This window comes from Anopheles merus, chromosome 3R (assembly GCF_017562075.2).
Source record: "Anopheles merus strain MAF chromosome 3R, AmerM5.1, whole genome shotgun sequence".
Classification (NCBI taxonomy): domain Eukaryota; kingdom Metazoa; phylum Arthropoda; class Insecta; order Diptera; family Culicidae; genus Anopheles; species Anopheles merus.
The window spans coordinates 20878414-20904883 of NC_054084.1; the positions used below are offsets into that span (position 1 = coordinate 20878414).

A 26470-nucleotide genomic window follows, 5' to 3' on the forward strand; every position below is an offset into this window, starting at 1 on the left:
CGATTCCGGCGCGCCTGGCCGGGTTGCCCGGCGACGGCCAATGGCCGGGAAACCAATCGAATTGCTACGTTTGCCGGTTCGAGGAATAATAATGGACTAAGTGGGGGGGAAAACTGGGCGAAGAAAAAGCACAAAAAAAACGAAGCACACGCATGGCCACGCTCATTCCCATTGTCCACGGTCCATTATCGGTTCATCGGGGTTTTTTTTTGTTCCCGGCAAGTCCTTGGCCCCAACATTTGGGCACATTGAGCCATTAGATATGGCTTTTTTGCTGGTCTTCACACTTTTGTGCCCAGTTTGGCTGACCAACGGTGTCCTGTGTTTATGTCGTTGTCGCACGGAATATACTTCAAATGGTTTTCTGTTTTTGTACACTTCTTTCTCTTCTCTCTTCTTCTCTTCTCCCCGCTAGCGCAGTTCTGATGCGAGAATAAAAGCATTCCATACATCAAAACTGTAATATGATAAATGCTTCCTATTGTGCTTAAGCGGGGTGCGACACTTTTCAGACTTCCCATTACACACTGGACGGGCACACTTTGCGCGCGAACGATAACCTCCCCCGGGGCGGAGAAGGTCAGCCAGGATTGGAATGGAAAATGGGAACAGCAAAAATGACACCCAACTTCCGCCGTCGGAGCGACTAAAGCAAACGCTCCATTGTATCCAACAAAGCGGTGAATTATGGAGCTGAACAACGGCGAGTCCGACGACCGAGTCTCGGGGAAGGAAAATGGAAAATAATGAAGAGGAATTTCCATGCCGCAAGCATGATAATGTGATTTAAGATTTTTTGATAACGTTCGAAGCTGTCGAAGGTCAAACGAGCAAGTCGGTGGTGGACTGCGACTGCGAAGTCAGACGGCGAAGGGTGCACAATGAATCATTTGTATGCTGGTCAGTCAAGTGGCATAATTTGTCAGATTGTTTTCATTCGATTATTGATGGGTCGGTACACGCGGTGGCAGTATTTTTTATTTTTTTTTTATGCGGGTGTCTTTTGGGTAGATAAATTGCCGAAAATAGCTTGCTTTGGCAACGGAAGTCATTTGTCGGTTTGGGGGTTTTTGTCCTTGATTTTTACTTCACTCCAAAAAGGGCATCAATATTTAATACGAATAGACAAGAGATGCCTATCAATGAATTACATTACAACTTTAAACCCCCAATACAGTAGTAGTACTAAGGTATCAGTTTCTAGTATCAATGTTAAATACAATGTATTAAATACAAAACAATCCCGATATTCTTAGATAGAAGATAGAACTTTGTAAATACCATAAAATATAATTTCAGTTCTTACTACATGATTTTCAACACATCGCAAATAACTGTCAAACTTAATTCAGCTTGAGTCGTGTTGAAAATTATATGGAAGAACTAAAACATTATTGTGATGCAAATGTAATATTTGACAGATGTTGAAAAACATCTCGCCACATGTGGTTGCCATCGGAAATTGCCTCGGAAATCCCTTCTAAGGACATTACTCTGTCGTCCGTACATACTGTTATCCTTTCACATGAATGTTCTTCATTAAAAGTTATTGCTTTGTACCCGTGTGACCAAAACTTTGGTTAAAAAAAACATTTCAATAGTATCCCAAAACTTTTTTGATGGCCTCTTAGTTGTTGCATAATAGGAAAATAATGATCAATAACGCATTTTTTGGGAAAACAATAGAAGAAAATCAAAACAGAGTTTTCCAAATAATTTTCTATTTGTTTGTATTCCACCCAGAGCAATTTTTTTCCACTTCACTCTGAGATCTTATTTCCATCAAAATAATTTTTAATTTCTTCACCATGATTTTCAACACTTCAACTATCAACGGGTGATGCGATCCAACTTCAAACCCCAGTGAAAAAACTATTGCAGCCCGTTGAATTGTTGAAAATCATGCTGAAGAAATTAAAAATTATTAAGATGGAAATTTAATGTCAGATCGATGTGGAATAACATCTTGCATGCGGTGAATAACAATTTACTTTCGAAAGTGACTTGGAAACCCCTGTAAACAATAAAGGAACAACATTTAAACTTAAATAAAAAAATAAGCATTAATATAAAGAGTTTACAATTACACAATCGTTCAACACATGACCAAACAAATCATTGTTAACGTTTTTGAGCAAACAACAAAATATGCTTCATTTCTGACAACATTCTTTTTACACACCTTCAAGTTACAAAAACTCCACTATTGTATTTCATTATTGTAATTATTTTCTACTGTATTTTATGTCTACAAAGCATATATGGTATATTCTTGTAGAGAAAGACAAATTAAGGTTGTACGATTGGTTCTTTTTTTTTTTGTTACAAGCAACGAACCCTCTGAATGTCAAACAAGTTTTCAACAAATTGAAAGCATCTCAATATTGGCTACAATTTGGAAGAAAACATAATCGAAAATTATTGCTTGTAGATCCCACGCAACAATTTATTTTTTATTTATAAAAATATACACGTCACACAAACCGGACCAGGCCTAGGCCTACACAACAAACCACTTTCTTGACTTATAAAAACACCATTAAACACCATTCCGACCAACACTGGAGTCCGCTCCCCCCCCCCCCCCCCCCCCCTACTCAACAATACAAAACCCTAGATAACACTTCAGCACAACGTTATCCCATCCTAGGGCACCACTACCCCACTTGAACCACCCCCCAAAGCAAAAAGAATTATCGACCACTTTCCGCACTGCCAAAGAAAGGGCACGCAATGGCGCTGTTCGATCAGTTCGATAATCCACCGAAAAGTGGCACGAAAAATCATTGACCCTAGACGTGTTCCGCATTTTAAAACACATTTATAAGCGGACCCGAAAGTGCACACACACTACAACATAAGCTCCCCACCGACCGCGGGGCCGGGACACATCTTCCCTCTTCCCGGAATGCCCATTTGTGAATCATCCAAAAGTTTGTGGAATTATTTTGCCGCCTCCGGGGCCGAACACGACGTTATTGGGAAAATAAGATGAAAGGAAAAGAGCGGAACACTCGCAGGGTTTGGGTATATCGGATGCAAAACACACACACAAAAACACGCACACCCAAGTTGGTATCCTTTGGCCGGGGTGACAATTCCGGGAAGGCTTAAGCGCCGGGTTCGTTGCTTGTCTAATTTATGCTGGCGTAGGCAGCTGTCAAAATGGAGAGCCGGAGAGCCAAAATGGAATCGATGGACATTACTATTTCATATTTCTTTTCCCCCGCGCCCCCCCACCAAGCCAGCCATTCCCCGAGCGCACGCATTCCATCCGACGCCTGCCGAGACGCGCCTGCCCTGCTGGTTTTTCTATCCCGAATGCCGCACGCCTTTTTTTTCTGCACAGGGCAGGAGTGCGGGTGAGCAAAGCGAGAAATATTCAACCAATTCCGCACAAATCTGGCCCAAAGGAAATATTTTATCAATACCAATTTCGAGCGAAGATGAAAAAAAGCTGTCTCGCAATAATAAGAAAAGAACGACGAAAGGCGGCAGCAGCAACGAGCAAAACCAACCCGCCGAAACGGGGCCCATCCATTTTCCTTTTTTATCGCTCTCTCCTCCTCCTCTACAGTCAATTCCCAGTGGGACACATTGCAGGAAAACGGGCGAAGACGGCATCGGTACGGCAAACGGTGCGGGCTGATTGCCGATCGATACGGGAAATATATATGTATTGGAAAAATCGAGAGGGAGAGCAACAACAAAAAAAACTGTAATAAAAGTCCAATCGGATTGTTAATCAAACCGCTCCCTGCACGCACGCTGTCCCTCGCGTTCTCCCGAGACCCCAAGAGCCGCATTGTCCGCGTGGTATGATGGCACAACGGCGGGGCACACCATCATCATGGCCAACATTTTAATCGTCCACCCCTGATTGGGAAGGATTGGAAATTCTAGCAAAATCTATACCATTGGCCCCATCCGAGGCAAAGGCCGGGAAATGCCGAGAAATCTCTGCCCCTCGTTAATTGGTACAGTCTCGCAATCGAATTATGCCTGCTGGGAGGGTTCTGTGCTTTTCTTTTTTCCTCCCTCTATATTTCCCAACCCACCAGGGACAACGAGGACCAGGAGATCGATCGAAATGGCAACGCCCGATATAACTAGAGCCTTCCTGCTGCCCGCCCCAATCACCTACACCGACCCTCTCTCTCTCTCTCTCTCTAATCATCGTTGGCTTCCCTCCGGCTACATCGTTTGCCCAACTTTTGCTTTGTGCCCATTAGTGAGATTATTTCGATCCGCATTCCGCAAGCCACAAAAACAGCGGTTCGAAAATATGAAAGCGACTTGGCAAACTTTCAACCTTCAGACGGCTTTTGGGGGAGGAAGAGTCAGCATCGCATCGAAGCTCGAACAACATCATGGTCGTCGTTCGTGGCAGAGAGGCCGCCGACGGGTACTAAAAGTAGCAAAAGCGAGATCGATGCCGGAAGATAAATTTTTAATCCCAACAGCTTTGGGGCACACCGTATCCGGGGGAACCGGGCTCGCCCCCCTCAATGCCTGGTAGAAATGGAAAACCCAATGCCCAAACAACAGGGCCCCCACCCAATGCCTCAATTACACCCAACAAAAGGGATATATGAGGCACTAAAAATAATCATGGAAATTATAATGGAAATAGTTATGCGATCCGGTGTTGGTACGGAAAACTTGGAATGGAAGGTCCTGGTTTTTTTTTGCAACCCCACACAAAAGGGGGATTTGGTGTGCGAGTGTATGTGTGTGCATGTGTTTGCTGTGTGTACGAGTGCCAAAGAGAAGGCTTCTGATGTTTCTAATGATTTATGATAAAACACACAGCAAACGCAAAGATGCAAAACGGAATCATTTCAACCGAGAAGGGGGGGGGAGGGGATTCATGAAGAGCTGCAACCCGGGGAGTGGGAAGTGGGAACGGATGTTTGAAATGTACCCCCATATTTATGGAAAGCTCTGTACGGCTTGTCCGAAGGGAAAAAGGGCGATGGACGCTCCAACACACAAACGCTGAGGCCGAAGAAGGCAGCGGGGTTTTGTGGCTTTTGGAAACGGTGACTGGTGGACGGAGAGACGACAGGGAAGCTCCCGAAGCAAATCACAGCCACCGAAGAGGAAGAGCACACCCATACACACATTCGAGTACTTCCGGACAAAGGCACACAACAACCAGCTTTCTGTGGTACGATTTCTTGTTCTCTTGCATTCAGAGAGCTCAGGGGGAGTTTTTCCTTCGCTCCTTTCTTAATACTTAGCCTCCCGCTAGCCCACCAGCCGTAAGTCCCAGACTGAACACACTAGCCCGACCTATTCACATAGTTTGATTTGGTCCCGGCTGGCACAACATCGGTCGGAAGCTAAATATTTATTCACGCATTTTGTTTGGATCTGTTTTCCGCTTCGTTTCCCGTTCACTTGGTCACTTACCCCCTCGCCAAGCGGGGTCACCGTGGCAGGAGGGAGGCACACAGTGGCACAGTGGGAAACATAAACATCAGCTCGAGCCTATACCACACACACTCTTGTACCACATCCCACCACATGTAGACACACGCATTCTTATAAGAACGGGCTGGAAGCATGCATGAGAATCGCAGATAGCAGCATCAGCAGCAGCATTTATATTCATACTCTTGTACAGAACATGGTCGTAAATTTCGAAGCTATAGAACGAACACACAACAACAACAAAAAAGCACATTATACAGAGCAAACGATGGAGCAAAAAAAAATTCAGAGAAAAGAAAAGTTTTTCCTCAAGAATAAAACAGCATTACCTCCTTTGCAGCCTCTGCGCACTCGAAATGTCTACCCCTGAGAGAGGGGGAAAAGTGGTTGAGGAATGTGAATAACAAAGGGAGATGAATAAGTGAAAAAAGCACACACACACAAAGAAAGGAAGGAAAAAAACACCCCACAAATACAATTCTGGGCGGCAGAAGCTTTCAAGCTTGGGCTCGGCACAAGATCGTAAAATGATTCCACAATCTCCCTCTCTCCCTTCGACCGCGTCGCCTACTGGGCGATGGCGTCGAATTAGGGCCGTCAGTGAAAGGGGCCGGGATTTTGATGACAAAGCTCAACGGTACATAAAACGCAATAAACGTCAGCTGCGTCCACGATCAACACATAGAGATTTTCGGCTGGTGATCACACACACACACACACACACACACACACACACACACACACACACACACACACACACACACAGCATACATAGAGCAACACAACATTAATTGATAATAAATCATGCCACTGCTGATTTCGTAGGAGAGGATGGCAATGAATACGTACGCCAATTTGCAATCCAATTTTAGCACGAAGAAAGAAACCAACATTCTTGCACATTATTAGTTACAAAAATATGTATAAAATATAAATATAAATAAAATAAAATATAAATATAAAGCTTGTGTTACAGGGTTTTCCACGGGTTCTCATAGTTGTGGTACACTTCCTTGACTCTTTCTTACGGGAAGTAAACTTTATATGTTGGAAACTGGACTCTATGGTACCCTGTTTTGAACAGGCTCCTAGTAAATTCCTATTAGATTTATCCAACAAGCGTGCTATAGAATCCAAATCCCTTTACTTTATGTTCATTTCACGAAAAAAAAAGAGTCAATACAGTGTCTCACAGCTATGACAATTCCTGGAAAATCCTGTAAATTGTAAATTGCATGTATATATTGCAATTGCATGTATATATTGCAAGGATCTTATAATTAGATTCTTCGCATTTTGATAGCACAACAAACTGAGTGTAAACAGTTCATCGTAATTCTTATTCGAGTGTTTTTTTTTTAATATAATTATAAAATGCTCTGTAAGCTCTGTAATATAATATAGCATGCAGTTTGAAGAAAAGAATACGACTCCTTTCAATTCACACATTATTCTTAGATGTAGGGGAAGGTAGGTAAAGACGGACATTGCGGGACACTTCTCATAAATGCATGAAAAAGTAATTTTCGAATAATTCAACAATTGAGTATCAAAACTGAAAGTAAAACAAACATTTTCGAGAACATTTTTTGGCGTAATATATGCATAATTGGTTAAATTCACAAACTAAACACAATTTGAATCGTACGGTAATCTAGTTGGATGTAATTTGATTACTGCGGATCTTAAGCCGTACAACTTGTATTGTTTATATTTTCGGAAGATTTATAACAGGAATGAGTTGTCGTGATTATTAATAAAAAAAAAAACTGGCAAAATAACGAGAATAAAAGCAATACAAATATTCTAGATTTTTAACATCTGTCTCAACCTATCTTTCCTAAAATAAATGGCAATTTCTTCTTCTTTCGCATAAACATCGTTGTCGGTCAAGGCCGGCCTGAACCACGTTTATTTAAGTTTGTATAACTGCTCTTGGTATTGTAAAACTGATCAACATTCCCAATTCAATGGGGCAATCAAAGCGAAACATTAAAAAAATAGTTCTACAACATACCTAAGTGGGCATAAAGTCCCTCAAAAAATAGCATGTTTTGATGCAATTTAGAAAATAAAACCGTAATTTTCGCCACATTATCTCTTTTTCCTTTTCTTTTTCTCCCCAAATTTCTAGTCGTATTTGTACCTATCAACGTTACGGTTCACCACCCGCTACTAAATTGATACACATGCACACACGCCCGGATAGTGAAAAGTCACGTTGAAAAAAAAACCTGCTCCACCATCCCATTTTCCGTTTATGGAAATTTCGCCACAGATAAAACCGTTAAGCCGCCACGCATTCGACCATGCATACACAACACACACACGCGCGCGCATTAACTTGTTCCTGTCGAAACGATCATCATCAACGAGACCGCCGTCTCTCCGGTCTCGTTTTTCGGGCGGGTTTTATTCGACCCACTACGTCAAGCGGGCCACATTTAACGGGGGGAGGGGGCTGTGGTGGACGCTCGGGAAAGTCCAAAATTCCAACACCCCGGCCGCTGCTCACTCGGGGGCTGCCTTTTTATATTGCATTTCTCCAACGGCCCCATGAATTCATGCCGCTCTAATCGGGGCGAGCTAAACCGAACGAGCTTCCGGATGACAGGGGCACGACCCACGCGACACGCCCTAATGGAGGAAAAGTGCCACCATAATCACTATTAAATGTAAAATAAAAAAACGACGGACCAAAAAGCTACGCACTACGGCCTCCGGACGGCGTTCCCTTGCCGGCTTGGATTGGTACATCTGCCCCTGCCCCTTCTCACCCCTATCACTTCCGGATTTCCCGCAACCAGAAGCGGATGAAGCAGACGGCGGCAGTGGTGCTGGTGATGGCCCATCGTAAACATGCAAAGCATCACCATAGCAAGCCGACGACGACGACGACAACTGGCGCGCGATAAGAGAATCCTCTTTCGTCAGCGTAACCGGTGGTACGGTGCTCGGTTGTTACACCATTTTTGTTTGCTGCACAGTCAGCGCCATATATACACGCACAGTGTTCCTTCTTCTTTTTCCTAAGCCCATTAAACGGAAGAAAGAAGCCGAAACTAAAGTTACAGAATTGAAGTTTGTTTTTTTTTGGCCAAGAAGAACGCAAAGCTCCACCAGATACAGCATCTGACAGACCAAAAAAAAGGCACAAACACACGCGCCATTATTATGAATGAGCAGTGAGCACAAAATTCACTACAGCGTGCTTTGGCAGAATCAACAGAACGGTCGGGGGAAACGGTGCCAGTGCAAAGAAGAAAAAAAACAAGCCAGCGACCGAACGAACGAGCGCGAACGATAAATTTCTGCTCGCATGTACTAAATCATCACGAAGGCACCAATAACACAGACACACTGCTGGCCGAAGGATTTGTGGAAAGTCTTGCAACGACGTTTTATGACCTTTTTTGGAGGGATGCTTGCATCTTTATCGAGGAAATGCTAAAGTGTTGCAAAGGAAGAAAAGCTACAGGATAAATTAAAAATATTGTTAGTTTTTAAAACGGGTTTTTAGCCATTAGAATATTGGCCAAATTTGTAATAAGATAAATCTAATGCTTAAGTTGGCATGTAAACTTATTAAATTGTAATAATTTTAATATTTATAACAACGTTACAATTACACTTCCGAAGGTGCGTTAAATTAGTGAAGTGAAATTAATAAAACTAACCACTAAATTAAGCAAAATCCCATAAATTCATACAAAATGGGAGGAAAAACATTTACCGCTGGTACGACACATAAAACGCTAATCGTTTACTGCAGTTTATTTGCCATAATAAATTAAAAATTTGCTACAAACGTTTCCCCCCGTTGCCGTGCCCCTAGCTCACACCAGACCATTTTGCATTTCACAGCAAAACAAAGCAGCTGTAGCGCAAGGATACACCGTTTATGGTTGAGGGGGGAGAGAGTAGGGGGAAACTCCACATGGAAGCCCTGTCAACGGGTCGATAACAATTTCGTGTCACACTGTATCCGCATACGGCGGCAAAACATGCTCGGCGGTGCTTGTGCGCGGCACACAAAACATCGACAACGGGCGTACGAGGCAATGGAAGAGAGTGGGTGGGGGGGAGAAGAAAGAGGGCCAACGAACCGTAACACGCACACATGGCGGCTCCTTGTAAGCTTCGGGCGCTACAACAGAACGCACAGTTGCGCCACAAGCGTACGCACTTTCCGCAAGCCCAGACGAACGTGCGAGCTTGCCCGAGATGGCGTCGTAGTGCGCCTTAAGCGAAGAGGGAAGAGAGAGGGAGAGAGTGTGACGAAAAAAAGCAAAGAAAAACAACAACATTAAACGCTGCCAACACACACGCACACACACGCATGATGCGATGCGGCGCTATCGTGTGCAAAGGGGCCCGGAGATGGAAATTCGTGATATCTCGTTGACAAGCTGACGTGTTAAGTTGAGCAAGGACACAGGCAAATGTGGAGCAAAGGAGCGCAAGGAGGGGTACAATATATTCCCAAGTCCCCTCCTCCTCCCCGGAATGCTCAGCCATGGTGGCACGAAGGCGAGCGATATGAATTTTCTAAACCCCCTGCATGAAATGTCAGGAAGAAAAGCGAAAAAAAAATAGCGTGAAAATATGATACCCACAAATGGTGCAGGGTTGCGTTTTTTCTTCTTCTTCTGCTTCGGTTACGTTACTGTTGCTGCCACTGCTGTCCACCGGCTGTTCATCATGCACAGCCAACTGTGTTTTGCGTTCGTCGATTTGTTTGAATTTACTGTACACTCCATCATCGTCTTGCCGGCCCTCGGTCTAAAGTTTCACTTGCCTGCTCGCGCACCTGATTGATGCGATTGACTTTTTTCCCAGTTCATTTTTGTTTCGCTTTCTTTTACCCCGTTACCGCGCGAAAGAATGAAGCTGAATGTACGGATTTGGAACGGTGTGTGCGCGGTATGATTTGTTTTCCGATATAACCGATTGAATTGCATAAAATATTCGTTTCGTTGCGTCGTCCATCAGCAACTCTTCCTCGCGTTTGGTTTGCTCGGGGGAAAGAGGAGTTAGGAAAGAGGGGTAAACAAACGTGAATGACAATAACAAATATGCAAGCGAAAAAATACTGGAACACATTGATCGGTACATTGAACGATACACACATACACACTGCCTTTCCAGAGGTTGGCAGGATTGATAACTGTTGGGGAATAAATCACCACAGGAAGGCAGAAAGTCAATGCCGAATGACACCTTGAACGCACAACATTGACTTGAGTGATAAATCAAATTGTTGCGTGTGTGTGTGTGTGTTTGAAGGTTATGGAATTCGTTTGAACTCTTACAACAACTTTAGATTATATTGTAATCGATCCACTTTATCGAAGGACGTTTGATAACGTTCAAAGCGATATTGATAAAGATATTTGGAAAAGATTAAATGCAATTTTTAGAGAATATCTGCAGCATATTATAAAAATGTTATAACCAATTCGCGGTATTTTTTTTTTTCACTTTTATGTTAACACTAAAAACGTATGAGATCTTTATTAAAATTGTTGATCCTAGATGAAACTTTTTGCAATTTTTTTCTACCAGGAACTAAGAAAAACACTGAAAAGAATGAAATTTTATCATCGCCTGAGTAAATTGCACATAATTTTAACATCAATGCATCTGCTTTCAACATGCATACCGCACGGTATAATATTTTTTTGAAAAAATTAATATATTCCTTAACATAAATTCTAGAAACAACCAACGGTGCATTACTAGCAGGGCTTCTTGAATGGAATATATTAGTATAGATCCTGGCAGAGCTCTGGTACTGGGCCATATTAACAAGAATTGGGAATAAACCAACAAGTGTTACCGGAATTACGAGAGATAACAATCTGGCCAATAAAATGTACAAGAAAATGAGCATGAATAGAGTTTTCAATAGACATTTAATTCAGGATAACAGGTTGTCCCATGCTGTGGATAAGAACTGGAAAATACTATTGGTTACAACATGCTCAATAGATACATAACCAAGCCTGGCAATCTTTTTAAGTAATCTTTTGTTGAAGACTTGAACCGAGAATTTAACAGCAAATTAGACTGAACAAATCACTTGGTATGGACTGAACAGGTTACTTCTTGGAAGGCACAAACTTCTTACCCGCAACAAATTACGAGTTTTGCTCTATTCTAGTGATTGGTAAATACCAATGTTTCTGGAGTCGGATCGTCCTGGGGGGGGGGGGGGGGGGGGGGGGGGTTTGGTAGTTACGTAATAAACCCCGAATTCATTCGGACTCATCCAGACTGGTCCAGACATGACCGGAATCTTCCTGAAATGATCCGATATTTTTTATTCTCATAGAAAAGGTAAAAAATGTCACTGAAAGCCAATCCCACACAGCGGTACCAAGTGGCAAGCCTTGACCGACAACGGTTGTTGTGCCAAAAGAAGAAGAAAAAAAGGTAAATAGTTTTGCAAGATAGAAATATTTCCAACAGACAGAAATGGTAATATACTACTGTTCTACTGAATCGAACATATTCGATGCCTTCATTTAAATGGAACACTCTCATCCAGAATTGTGCGAATGATAACGGACAGCTATTTTTGGAATTTTAAATTGCATCGCCAAACTAAACTACTCGATCGGACTCATCTGGACTGATCCGGACTGATCCAGAATGATCCGGACTCAATCGAACTCGACCAGACCCGTCCGGAATTGCGGAGTCGAAACCGGTATGATCCGGAGTGAGATTCATATGTTGAGCTGCGGAGTCGGAGTTAATCCACGACTCCACTCCGGACTACCCATCACTACTCTATTCGAACATAAAGGCCGGGAGACATTGCCCGTATTCGCTAGTGTAATTTCAACTGATCACTTGCACTCCTGGCGGCGGCTGGTAGAAGCATTTTACCAAACAATTTGGAGCCGCTTCAAAAAATATGTTATATTCCATGTTTACTTTAACTTTTTACATAAACCAGGATGGAAAAGTGTTGTAATTGATAGATAAATATGGTGTGCATGTATATGGGCCATTATCGCATAAAAAACGGTGTAAAAACTACTTTATTTTGAGATCCGGCACGACCATTCCCTCGTTGACCAAAAAAAGCTTCCACCAGCTCCACCAGCCAGATTCGCTAGTGAAAATCAAAATTACACTAGCGAGTACGGACAATGTCTCCAGGCTTTGATATGCTGCGTAACCCGGCTAAATTAACTAGTTTTATTTAAGTTTGACAAAAACCTTGATTGATAACTTGATCACTAAAATATCCATGGACATTATACACATTAAGAAATAAATGTCTCTGAAAGAGCGTTGTTTTCCATGAAACTTCCTGAAGCAACGGGGGAAACATCGATCGAAAGGACTTACTGTTAAGGCCGGGGGACATTGTCCGTACTCGCTAGTGTAATTTAGATTTTCACTAGCGCATCTGTCGGCGGCTGACCGAATCTTCTTTTGGTCGTCGAGGGAATGGTCATGCCGAATCTCAAATTTAAGTTGTTTTTTGATCGTTTTTTGATGCGAAAATGGCTGTAATACTTGCACAACATATTCATCTATCTATTGCATAGCTTTTTCAGTCCAGTTTAAGTAAAAAACAAGGAAAAATAACATATTTTTAAGCGGCTACAAATTGTTTGGAAAAATGCTTTCGACAGCCGCCGCCAGATGCGCTAGTGAAACTCGAAATTACACTACGGAATACGATCAATGTAGCCCGGCCTTTACGCTTTCATGGAATATTGACCATTATTTGCAAGAGCACCTGCGCTCGGTATGGCTATTGATATTGTAAAATAGACTAGAACTGAGAATTCGATATGAGATATGATTTGATGATATGAAACATGAAGATACATGAACAACAAATTCCCGCCTTCTATAAGAGCAAAAATTACAAATCACTCAATAACTCTAACCAAACTTTGTCGGTTGATGTTGCTTCGGTCAGAATAATGGAATGAATAGTGTAAACAAAGAAGAAGGGAAAAACTATTACTCCCACTCTAGCTCCCCACTGTTCTATCAAGCTTCAATATCGTCCATCTAATCAACGGAAAGTAAAACATAAACAAAGCACTTACATTTTACATAGCCCTCATGGCTGATACCATCCCAGACCCAGGCCCAAGCAACACACCACACCAGTAAACGTTTTTCGGTGAAAATATCAAAAACCCCTAATTCCCATCCTTTCCCCCATCTGCGCCCAACCCGATAGTACCGATAGTAGCTCCGTCTGCCGAACACGTCCTTCCCAGCACAGGCCTGCACGCACCGGAGGCAAACATCGATTACCCGTAGAACGCACTCCTGGTGTGCTGTGAAAGAATCTGAAACAACCCGAGCCCCATCATGCCGTCACGACCAGCCGATGCCGTCAATCTTGTCCCCCAATCGGTCCACCCCATTCTCTCACCGAATAGCGAAAGGCGAACAAAATGCGTTGATCAAGCATCAACCGACTGAACAGGATTTGTATTACGCGTCTATGCGTGACGGTGGCGAAGAATAGCAACCGAGCAGGCGGTGGAGTGGGAGGAAGGATCGAAAAGGCCTCCCGAATGTGAGATGTCCCGGTGTGCCAAGGGAATGGGTATAGGTGGCTGTGTGTGTGTGTGTATGTCCTGATTAAATTTCGTGACCGCATTCTCAATATAAATTTGCACACAGGGGTTATGCGGGCGAAAAATGAATTGGCTTGCCGAGCCTTTCTTGCACAGTGGAATTGGAGTGTGTTTAACAAGCCTGTAAGCGATTCATTTGTTGGATAAACTCTAAAGAAGAGATATTTGTAAATGATTAGGCTCTTACAGGGCTACAAACACTACAAACGATGTACATATTCTTTAGGATATAACTCAAATTAATTCCTTTCCTCACTACTCCCACGGAAGTGCGACAAAATTAAGCCGTAAACACACAGTAAATGGTTTTGTTTATTCGTTACAGAACGTTCCTTTAACAACCACCATTTAGGGCAGCTTTTCTCATCCACACAATAGCCCATAGTGACGACAGTGTTTGGGGCTCCTTTACTAAGGGTTGGGCACTTGCGTTCACCTTACGCACAGAACCATACGCACCATGCGTTTGCGATCGAACTGGTAGCGGGCACGTTCATTTGTTCACCACAAGCCGCCTGTTACCGTGTATCGGTTTTCGGTGAAAGGTGAAAGGCACAAAAAAGCGAAGAAAAGCGCCCCCTCGCTGCTCCAAAAATACAAGCAGACAAGCAATCACGCATCGTCACGTTCGTACGCACGGGTCAAAATACCCTCCTGTCGAAAGGCATCGACCGTCCCCTCAGTCACTTTATCGAACCGTCCGCGCATCGACGAACTTTCGTCGCTATTTGCTGTTGCTGTATCGAGAACGGCCAGCGACCAGATCGGACGATCTGGTTGACTTATCCGGACACGTAAAAAGGCTTCCATGCGAGCAAACACAAACCAGCGCACAGGAAGGACGGTGGCAAATGTCTCAACCACGCAACAAATCACTATGTTGCCTCTTACCGTTCGTGGTAAAAGCGGGGCACAAATCCACCACCTTGCTGTCGCCCGCTATCTTAACGGCAATCCATCCCGCACCTCCTGCGCAGGCACACTAATCTGCAGGAAGCACCATAATTTTGTGGCCCCGGTGCAATCAGTCCAGCCCAGCCCGGATTCAAGGGCAGAGCGGACAGGGACCGTGCACCTCGGTTCAGCAAACGTTATTTAGCATTTACGCATTTTCGCTCTCGCAAGGCAGCCGTAGACAAAAACGAAAACGCGTGTTTTCGTAACTGTTTCGAACAAACAACCAAACTATGCCGATGGAGGGATGGGTACATGTGGGTTGTGATAAAGTTACACACCTGATTTTTGGCCAGAAAAGTGTTCAACGAACTCGGGGCTCGCTGCAACGAACCGAAGGAAAAGGACGCGGGCTACATTTTTGTGTCGACAGAGCGGAACTGGGGTCCCTTCTTCAAGCTTCGACGAGCCCGTGGCGGCAGTAGATGGCGATGACCGAGAACGATTACTCACGAGAGACTTTCACGTACATCAACATTAGTGTGCTGAAGCGATTGGGCTTTGCCCTGGGCAGGGGGAGAGCGGCCAAATTTGCTTTAGACCTTGACAAGCTCGACGACACCGGGGACAGATTAATGTGTTATGGAGATAAAGCTAGGCACGGATCTAGGGCACGAGGCGTATGCGGGCTGTATTTATATCGTAAAAGCTGCATGCTACACTAACGGGCAGTCGTGGTAATGCTTGATGTATAAAAATAAATGTAGGAATGCTTCATGCTGATGGAGAACTTCTTTCCAATAGATTGGCGTTAGCTTCCATTTTTTATTTTTACAGAAATTTGGACTTTTGGACAGATTTTAGTTTTTATTTGTACAAATTCTTTTCTTCAAACCTTTACTTAAAAATAATGAATTGATCATTCGATACAGAAAGGGCAACATTTTACAACTTTAAGATAAAACAAAGTAAAAATACAATCATTCTACAAATGCAATAAAGAAATTTAACAAAACTTGACAATTAAGCTCTTTCTTAAAGTAAAGTAAAAGAAAATAAAAAAGGCAGAAAAAAATAGTAAATGATATCTAAACAATCACACAACTCAATCCTCTCAGTCCAAATCCATCAGCAAACTTTATGTAGAAGATATGAAAAACTAGTTATGAGAAATAGGTTTTTCTTTTTTAATTATTTACTCATCTTATGCCACAATCATCACAGAGAGAGTTCATATGCAAATCAATAAATAAGACCTTTTTTATTTTCATTTCCTTATTATTGATATCTCTAAATAAAAAGGTTATTGTTTAGGCCCGAATAATATTTTTTTTAAATTCAGGTTCTCTACTGCGTTTGTCAAGTGGATTGGGTCTTATCTTTGCAATCGTTCCTACAGGGTAAAAACTAATAAGTGCGCGTCGGATAAATTATTAGGTTCTTCAGAAGTTTCTCCAGGCAGTGTGATTATTCCCTTTAGTTTCCTATTCAATCTAAATGATGTTAGTTTCGTTCTTCCTGCTATACAACCATATCTCTGATTTTTTTTTTTCGCTGAAGCTAACGCATAGCTCAGTGGTGTGTATCAAATATGCTATCTCTGCCTCCAGATAAATGTTCTGTTTTATTGTTTTTTCCTTCTTCCGTCATCGATTTCGATTACTCTTTAAACATGTTTGTGCCTGAATATGCTCTACTGCCGTTTAGTGCGTTCTATGCTCGAATAAGCCAGTGTGGTTTACCATGCCGATAGTAATATATACTGTCAGATATAAATGAAAGCGTTCAGAACACTTCAATAAACACTTAACGAAATAAATAAATCCACACGTTAAATAATTCAAAGATTGTAAAAAAAAACAAACAATTTAAAATTCATTTTTTTGTTCACCAACAGAATGCTTTTGTTACATAATCAGTAACTATACAGCACTAAATTGATTGTTTAGCAAATTTAGAAAAACTGGTTCAACTACAACTCCCATTGCTGCCAAACAATCGAAATCCGAAATCGATGCCCAAAAGATTGAAATTCAAATTGATGTATGCGCATCTCACTGTACCCATCGAATCAATACTTTTAATGTAATTTAATCGTTGATTCAATCAATGCAACAACACATTTGTACCGCTGGCGGAAATGGCCACTACACGTCAAACCCGAACGGAGCCAAAATTAAATTAAACCTTACAACCATTTCGCCCCACTCCAGAACACACACGACTCGCCCGAGAAGTGATGTGCGTAATGTGCGGTATGTTATAAAAAGATTATTTACACTGCTTCACTGAACATCGCACGCGCACACGCTGAGCGTTGATTGAATTGAGTAACCGATGCTACTCCCCAAAAAAAAAACTACATGTTCGCAAAAGCTGTCGATATTTGCCCGAGGCCACCCCTCCCCATCTCTCTTTCACGGCCAAGTGCTTGTTTTCATAAAAGTGATTGCTGTTTGATGAATTGGCCGCACAGCAGGCGCGATGGGCAGAAACTAATTTATTTTTTACGCAGCATATCACACACGAAATGGCTCTCACCCGTAACACGAAACACCCTTCACAACCGCACACACAGCTCGCGTAGTGCTGCAGGAGACGAGCTGGGAGAAAATGTTTGTTAGTACAAATCCACTACACCGCGAAGCACTCGACCCATGCGAAACGAAAGCACAAACACGTGTGCCAAACAGTCGGGTGCAAAGGCATCTCCTCATCCACATGTTCGCGAGTTTTGCATACCCGCGCGCTGCAAAGCCACAGTCTGATGAATGGAAATGCATTCGTGCCAGAGCGGGGAGGGTCGGGCCAGCTAGGGCCAGACGTGGTTTTCAGTCAGCGGAGCGGCCCATCATCCGGCAGTGGTATGGTGGATCTTCTTGTCAAAAAGTCTGCACCATACCCATAAATTACGCCACACATTAAGTCAACGTGCCCCGGACGGCGGCGGCGCCGGCGAGTTCCTCGCAGCTGCCTGGCCCGATGTTATTATGCAGATTAATGGTATCGATATTTAATTATGCTACTTTACGAACGGCCACCTCGGCCGACCGAGAGCTTGCGACGTACGAGAGAGCAACGCCCAAAATGCAACGGGCCAAATACGAGAGGCCCACCAACGTAAGCACTTTTCACTGCCTCCGGCTGGTGATGCTTTTATTATGGACACACAGCCGGCACTCTAAATCGATCCAATTGCTTCCGGTGTTGCTGCAGCATGGAAAGGGTGGAGGCAGCAGGGAGGGAGGAAGAAGAAACGAAGGCCCATAAATCCTTTCGAACAGAATGAAAGGGCACAGAGCACAGGATATAATGCAGCGCGCGGTGATTGTGGTGCTGTGTAGTGGCCCGGCCGGTGCGATGGCGTGCGATTATTATGTTTGCGCCGTGTTTGATCGTTTGCGCCGTTTTGCCGGGATGTTTTAAACATCCGCCGGATATCAGCACAGGCTAATGGGAAAGTATTATTCCCTTGTGGGTGTTCTTTATATTATAGGTACGCGGTAAATCGGTACACAACATGTGCTTCAACCAGAAGAGTGAAGTATCAGACGTACAACCATGAATTATATGTACATAAATGAATTCATTTTTAACTTTCATTGAAAGGAGCAGTCGTGATTGAACAACTGCAAGCCTCTTAATTCTACAATACCATGAAGTAATTTGTTTTTCATAAGAATGTGCACAAACAATTTAAAAAAAAAACTATTAAGAATTACCACAGAAATACGAAGATATGTCCAATTAATCAGGCTTAATCTATCTATTGCAATCGAGATGTCTCAACGTCGAGTTGAACAATGTTAAGGAAGTCAGATGTACTTTGCAACTAAACTATACTACTTCTAGTTGTGGCTGGATTGTTTTGGCAGTTAAGCAGTAAAATATTTCAGTTTACTTGCTATGAAAAATTAATTACGGATATGTATTCAAATTAATTACAGACAATTGTTTTTAGCCGGTCTCGTGGTCCTCGTCAACTTAAAATTGTTTAAACGCCAGTAAAACCGAAAAATCAAATAAATTAAATTAGAATAAATCATTCCATTTCATTGTCTGTAAGAAAATTTCTTATTTTTTAGGTAACATTCTAATGTCGCAAGCGTATTTTAAAGCCATCTCGGAGAGAGAGAGAGTGGATATTTGTCGTCTATAGGCTACTAGTTTCGATAGATTTTTTTTTTTCAAATCAGACTTCTAAAACAACAAGCATATTTCAAAGAGCAATCAAGTCAAATTTCTCGACTCGATTCGACTCGAATAAAAGAATAGAATAAGCCTGAATGTAATATTATTCTATAAATAAAAAAATTAAAAGACAAACAGCCTAATGCAGTTAAAAAAGATAACCCAAAAACTATTCACAACTCAATCGAAACCAAGTCTTATGAAACATTATTTAAACAATATAAATGTTAGTCCGTTAGAAGAAGAAAAGGTTTTCAAATAAATACTTTCCATACTTGGTATAAAACAAATTTCAGCCAAAAGCTCACTTATCAAAACTCAAAATCCTTCGTACAAAATTCCTTATTCATATGCGAAACTAGTAAAACAAATACAAATAAACTACACATGATTTTCATGTTTATTTTTACATAAAATGTTTTAATTCAATAGGAAATATAAAAATGCACATTATTGACAATATTTAAAAACAAACAATTGTTCATTTCGTTGCTTCAAAATTCAGCCCAAAAATATTGAACAAACCATTTCACATAAGTATTTTAAACTCACTATTAAGCTTTCACATCACCACCGTCAATAACTACATCCCCGATGATCTATAAATTATTGAATTGATATTTGCAAAACGTTTGCTTCTAAATCTCCCAAAGCCGATCCGCCCCTGATTGCGATGCAAACTGTCTAAGCCGACCCTGGAAAAGGTATTTGACGGGTTTTTTTTTTAATGTTACAAATAGCGTCCCAAAACCACAAAGGCACAAACTCAAACAAAAATGCTTTACCTGAACCTCACCAAAATGGTCAAAATAATTCCCTTTCTTGAGCGGTTACGGCAAACAGTCACCCTCCACTACCCCTATAAAAGGACCGGCCATCGGGGAGCGCCCTCCTCTCCCACACACGAAACCATTAATTCTTTATCGCCGGTTTCAAAACGTGCCATCCCGCGTACGTGGAATGTTTCCTTCAACAGCAACAGCAACAACAACAACAACAAAAAAGCGGCCACGAATGCATAATCGATAAGCCGGAATATGACCGAGCATGATGATCAAGGCAACGGATTGCTCCAGGAATGGGAATGTGTGCGCCGCCCTTCGCGTGGATGGTAGCATTTCTGGGATCGATAGAAGCAGAAGAAAAAAAAACCAAACCAAACTAAAATAATGAAATACTCAAACAAACCGTGCGTGGAAACCAGAAACATTGGGACACAAACGAACAGAAGGAAGGTATGCCACCGCACGACGAGAGATGGACCACAATTAGACAAATATTTGACTAAGCGCAAACACAATTTGCGCTGCCGGTGTTACGCCGAAAGATACACACACACACACACACACACACACACACACACACACACACACACACACACACACACACACACACACACACATCCACACCCACATAAACAGCCCCAAATAAAGCTTCAAGATATTTTGGTTCAATTAACAATTTCACTCTTCTTCGTTTCGTGACACAAGCTTCCCAGCAAAGATGGTATTTGTCCAAATAAGATACGAAAATAATCAGTTCCAGGAACAGCAGCACAACCATCCACACGACGTCCACCCGCTCCCATTCTAGCAAGCTGTAAAGAAAACATCCCAGCAAAAGCGGGGCCATTGACACAGGAAGCGGTAAGCAGCTCGTGGAAAAACAGTAACCCCACTGAAGGGGGGATACCATTTTCCACCCCAAAAACCCTGAACCGGGTTGAAAGAAAGCAGCAGCAGCAGCAGGGCGGAAACGGGCGCAGCAACAAAGAGGTAAATAATGCACCAACACTCCCGCAAACACCTGTCACACTGTGTCGTACTCGCGCATGTGTGCGTGACAGCGTACAATGTTGTGTCTGCCAGGGGGTTCACCAACACACGCGCACACAGCCCGCACAGATGATGTCGTCGGCGAGAAATGTCAAAATTCTACAACTTTTGTTTTGTTTTTGCGTCATCGAACAATTGAACGAGCATCGGCATGCTTTCGGTTGAAGGATTCGATTTGCTAATGCGAAGGGAAAAGCACCAACTAACCTGATTTTGTACGTTGATTATTAGCTGTGTTGCTGCCTGACTTATGATGAGAAGGAAACAGCAAAAGCTTCCCACCACCGCACGACGCATCCCGGTGAGGAGGTACCTCGAGGTTCTACCGCCTGAATCATTCATTTTGACACACACACACACACACACTGCACTTACTGTAGCTATTTGCTACTCACTTTTTATCGACAGACGGCGAACGACGTGCCTTCCTACCCAATCATACACATTCGCTACACGTTTGCAGTGATCAACTTTACAAAACAATCACAAACAATAACTTCCACACAGGCAGAGCACTTTGCTGCACTTAACGGCGAGCATAAAACTGCACATAAAATGCACAATTTCATGAAAACATTAACATGTGTTGCCGCTCGGAACGGACGGAACACATACACAACAACACCGTACGACGAAAATCTTGGCTGACCTCGCACATCGACCACGAGCGCGCACACACACACTCACTTGTTGTTTGTGAGGGATTACTTTTCACTGATTAAAATTATAATCCGTCCAGAAACAACAGCACAGAAAAAGTGCTAACTAAAGAAACTATACATTTTAACTAAACACAAAACAAGGGGGGATTCACAATCAAAACAACATTTTCACAAACAGAGCGAATCGTGGCAGCACAAACGCGGTACCGTCAGTGTCGTTTCGTTATATTTCTACATGCTGTTTCCTTTAATTCAACAGCTTCAGGAGGTTCAACATCATTTGCCTTGTAACGTAACTATTTTACATTTCGGAATTTATCGGGAAATACACTTTTCTTTAGATTTTACCGGACCGAACGCGATACGTCCTCTTAGTACGACCGCCGGAATTGAACTGAAGTTTTCTTAACTTCTACTGTGCAGCTGCAAGAGCGAAGCCATCGTGCTTTCTCACTCTTTCGCACACGAATATGGAAAGTGTAGTGGTGGTCGTATCAACATATGGGTACGATGGTTCCGACGTGCGGATCGGATTGAATTCAAAAATACGGATCAAAAACGATTCGCACACTAGGTGCAAATATTGTTGGACAAAAATATATGAAAATGCAATATGAAAAAAAAATTCACTATACAAATTCGTGTAAGGAGTAACACGTATTATAATTGTTTTTTCGACTACATACATTTTTGCGCTATTTTTTGCAACAACTTCTACGTTCACCACCAGCGGAGGCAGTTTATATATCCGTGTAGATACTTTATCGGTTCCTTGGATTGTGCTTATAGGTTCCTTTACCGGTACAGGTATGCGATTCGTTCCTTGACTCTGAAAAGTGATGCTTTTTTTTATTAGTGAATTCAATATCTGTTCTAACCAAGGATTTAGTATCAGATCCGTTACCGGTACGGGTTGGGGTTAAGATCCAAGACCGTGATGCAGTCAGACTCTATTGCAGGACATATATACGTTCAGTATATATTCCAGCATAATTATCTTTGAGTTTAGGATCAATTCTACGACCAATATCGATTACTTGTAAGTTTCAGAATAAATATATTTTTGCGACCATTCCAAAGTGTGGTATGGGCTCGAGATCAATATAGGGTAAAAGTATATTCCAGAACTTCTACGATCAAGATCAGTTCCAATTCCAGTATTGATCATACATAACTTCCGGATCAGTATGAGTTCTGTTTAACTTCCATTACCGAAACGGTTTTAGGACTAATATTGGATCAACATCAGTTCCAGACATGAGTTCCATTGGATTTAAAAAGCATAGTAGGCTTCTTTTCGATTCCAAGGGTTGCATAATTATTATCCTTCAAAAATGTTCAAAACTATCTAGTAATAAGCTCCTTTTATCAAGTCATGAAGTTTGGCAATGGACATTGACCATCAGTGTCGATAAAAAAGCCCCAATCGATATCATAGATTTTTCAAAATACTTCACATCTCCATCAAGACTACCATATATTTAGATAAGAACAGATACTAGCCAAGCTCGTATTTTTTATTGAGTTCACTGTTACCAGTACAACGACATCACAAAGAAAAGCAAACACTACCCAGGTCCGTGACTCATCGCATACTATCGTCAACTATCAGTAACCGGACCGATTTAGCAGAGTGAATAAAATACCAAATAGATCACGAACTGAATCCGTTTGAATACCTGTAGCTTTACTTTTCTTTGTATGTTTTATGATCTAATTTCATTCATCGACGAGCTTCGATACTATTTTTGAAAATGGCTGTATCTTAAATTAAAACGTAATGGCAACGATTCGGCTATAAACCAATCCTCTACACTTTATGATCCAAACGGCGACACAACCATTCGAAGTACTACTAAATGTTTCCACAATAGAATACAACAAACACTTTCTTTCTTTCAACCATGGTCACACGAAAACCCATACTACGTAAACCACACTACTAATCCCTAATGTTGCCACGATTGCTCCACTCCACCGGTCGGGATATTGTGGATAATCTCGCCGAAAGGACACATTCGGTGAGGGATGATAATATATCATCGCATTGCAGGTGGTTTTTTTGTGGCGTTATGTTCATTTTGCCCCAATGCAGAATGCACAGTGTGTAAGCGAATGGGAGGTAGAGAGCAGTGTCTGAAAAAGCACCGACGTGTCTGCGCGATAGTCTCCAGCGGAAAGCGAGCTAAGCTGGAATAGGAAATGTGTAAAAGTATTATCTCTTTATCGACGGTATTCATCTTGCATACGATATTCGGATCCCGGATTAACCAATGCCACGGCGTGTGGCGATGCCGTTTAAACTCAACGCACGATATCACGCTCGGACCTTCGTGGGATGATGGGAGCGTACATCCGCAAAAAACTCTTTCCGTTGCTACTGCTTGGTGCAACATTCCAAACCGGGATTTGGTGAAATGATCGATGAAAAGCTCGGTGTACCGAATGCAATGAATCCTGAGCATGCTATTCAACGTAAGACAGTAAACAAACATTGAGACAACTTTTGGCATCAAATATGTCTCTTTATTGTTCGAGAAAAGTGTAAATGTTGACTGTTGGGCTATTTTTGGAATCTGTTTCAAGAAATGCGCTACAGTACAGCTTTACCTTCACAGTTCACCGACTTTCCAGTGTCGGTTCCGCAACTGACCATACAAGAGACCCATATATTTGCGCACTTCTCTCGTCACACACAGCAACTTATACATACCTCACTTGAAATAACCACTTCCGTACCCCAGTACTGCTGATAGCGACACCAAAGTGCCAAATCAAGTATCTATACTGTTTCCCCCAACAACTCACAAGAGTTTTCCGTGTTTGTGTTAAACAAAAATGTACACTTATGTTGAACCACTTCACCTTTACCTTACGTTCCTTTCTCCATGTGGAATCATTTCTTCCATTTCTTGCATGGTCCAATGAATGGCTACGTAGAAAGAATCATCTTCAAGTGTACCGGTGTACCGGTAGAACGTGAAATATTCGCTCTCGCAACGTTCTCTCTGCTGCACTGCTAGAGGAAATGGTTCTTGCACGGTATGGTAAACAACATGACAAGAAGGTACACTTGTGTGTTTCGACCGTAATGTTTGTTGTTTTTTTTTATCCCAGTGTCTCTCTTATACCAGCATGATTCCATCGTTTGCAACACGTGCAATGACTTCGAACGAGTGTTGTGTTTAATTCCGGTTTGCATTAATATTTGAAATGCATTTGTGCTTCCGGGGCTGTGTTTGCTCGTGTGGCATCCGTCCAAAAGCAGCAAATTTATGTGTAGCGTTAGCTCACTGTCGAAAAGATGTGAAAATTTTGGCTTTTCTCCTTAAAGCTTAATATATCGCAAAGTTGATAGAGCAAGCGTGTTAAAGCTGGGTGCAAGAAAATTGAATAAAAAAGGTCGAAGAATATAATGCCTCAGATGGTGCTCGTTTGAATTCATTCCTTGCTTCGTCATTGTGAAAGCAATACAACTTGGGCTAGAAAGATGGTGCAAACAACACACAGAAAAGGGGACTTATTCAATCTATTCTGATGTATAAGCAGTCCGTCATGGGTTCAAGCCCCTAATGGACCGTACGTAGAACTGACTATTCTGCTGTGGGTAATCAATGTGGGTCACTGAAAGCCCAGGCCACTAGTTGGTATAGACAGGCCTTTATCGATTGTGCTTAAAAACAAGAAGAAGATACATAAGAAGATATTCACTGTGTGGTGTCGTAGAAGACAGATTGGAGCAGTTCTGCTTATGGCCGGGTTAAAGATCCTTCCGTTGCATAATCCTCGTAATACGCTACGCAGTCATGCATGTATGATCCAGGCTTACCAAACCTATTTGTACCAAGCAATCGTTAAGTCTTTCCCTACCACAGGAAAGAAGACGGTGTTCTTCCAGACTTAGAAATTGTCCCGCATATGGTCTCTCCGAAGGTAAAAACCTATAACAATCCTCCATAAGGCAGTCTAAATGAAATCAAGAATCGCATACCTCAATTCCCAAGAATTAAAGCAGTTTTAAATGTACAAACTAGTGTTGTGTTGTATGGAGCGCATCCACGACTCCGATCCGACTCCGACCATTGTTAGTTCGATTCCGACTCTGGCAAAATATAACCATTAGATCCGCCCGGAGTCGAAGTCGTTCGGAGTCGTCCGGAGTCGACCGGAGTCGTCCGGAGTCGACGACTCCGAACGACTCCGAACGACTCCGAACGACTCCGAACGACTCCGAACGACTCGGGACGACTCCGACTCCGGGCGACTCAGGGCGGCTCCGGACGACTCCGAACGACTCCGAACGACTCCGAACGACTCCGAACGACTCCGGATGACTCCGGACGACTCCGGATGACTCCGGACAATTCCGGATGACCCCGAACGACTCCGGATGACTCCGGATGACTCCGACTCCGGGCGACTCCGGACGACTCCGGGCAACTCCGTACGACTCCGATCGATTCTGACCGACTCCGGATATTGCAGCGTGGACCTACCTTCCGGAGTCGATTCCGAATTTATCGGAGTCGGATCGGAGTCGACTCCGGATTTTTGCCAACTTTACCCATCACTAGTACAAACTAAGTACCTCTGGTGCAATGTCTTGAAGAAATTGTCTCCACACTATATAACGATATTGAGAAGCATCATGTGGTATTATATATACCATCCATTTCGAATCCTGACATTTGAATGTAGCTAATGCGTAAAACACAGAACTAACTGAACTGCCATCCAATAAACCAATCAGGTCGCTGATAAGCTCAAGCTCATTATTTTGTGTTATTTATTGATGTACAATTGCCCGAGTTAAAGTTATCATTAGTGATTA

The 26470-nt window shown here is 42.5% G+C and overlaps 1 protein-coding gene across 1 annotated transcript in view; it reads right to left on the reverse strand.

The window, feature by feature from the left end:
• LOC121595760 (out at first protein) overlaps positions 1-22016 on the reverse strand; it is a 74461-nt gene extending 52445 nt beyond the window's left edge. Inside the window, exon 1 of the mRNA XM_041919963.1 lies at positions 21185-22016. Coding sequence (XP_041775897.1) covers positions 21185-21319 — 135 coding nt within the window. The 5' untranslated portion in view covers positions 21320-22016. The remainder of the gene's footprint in view (positions 1-21184) is intronic.
• Between the last annotated feature and the right edge of the window lie 4454 nt (positions 22017-26470).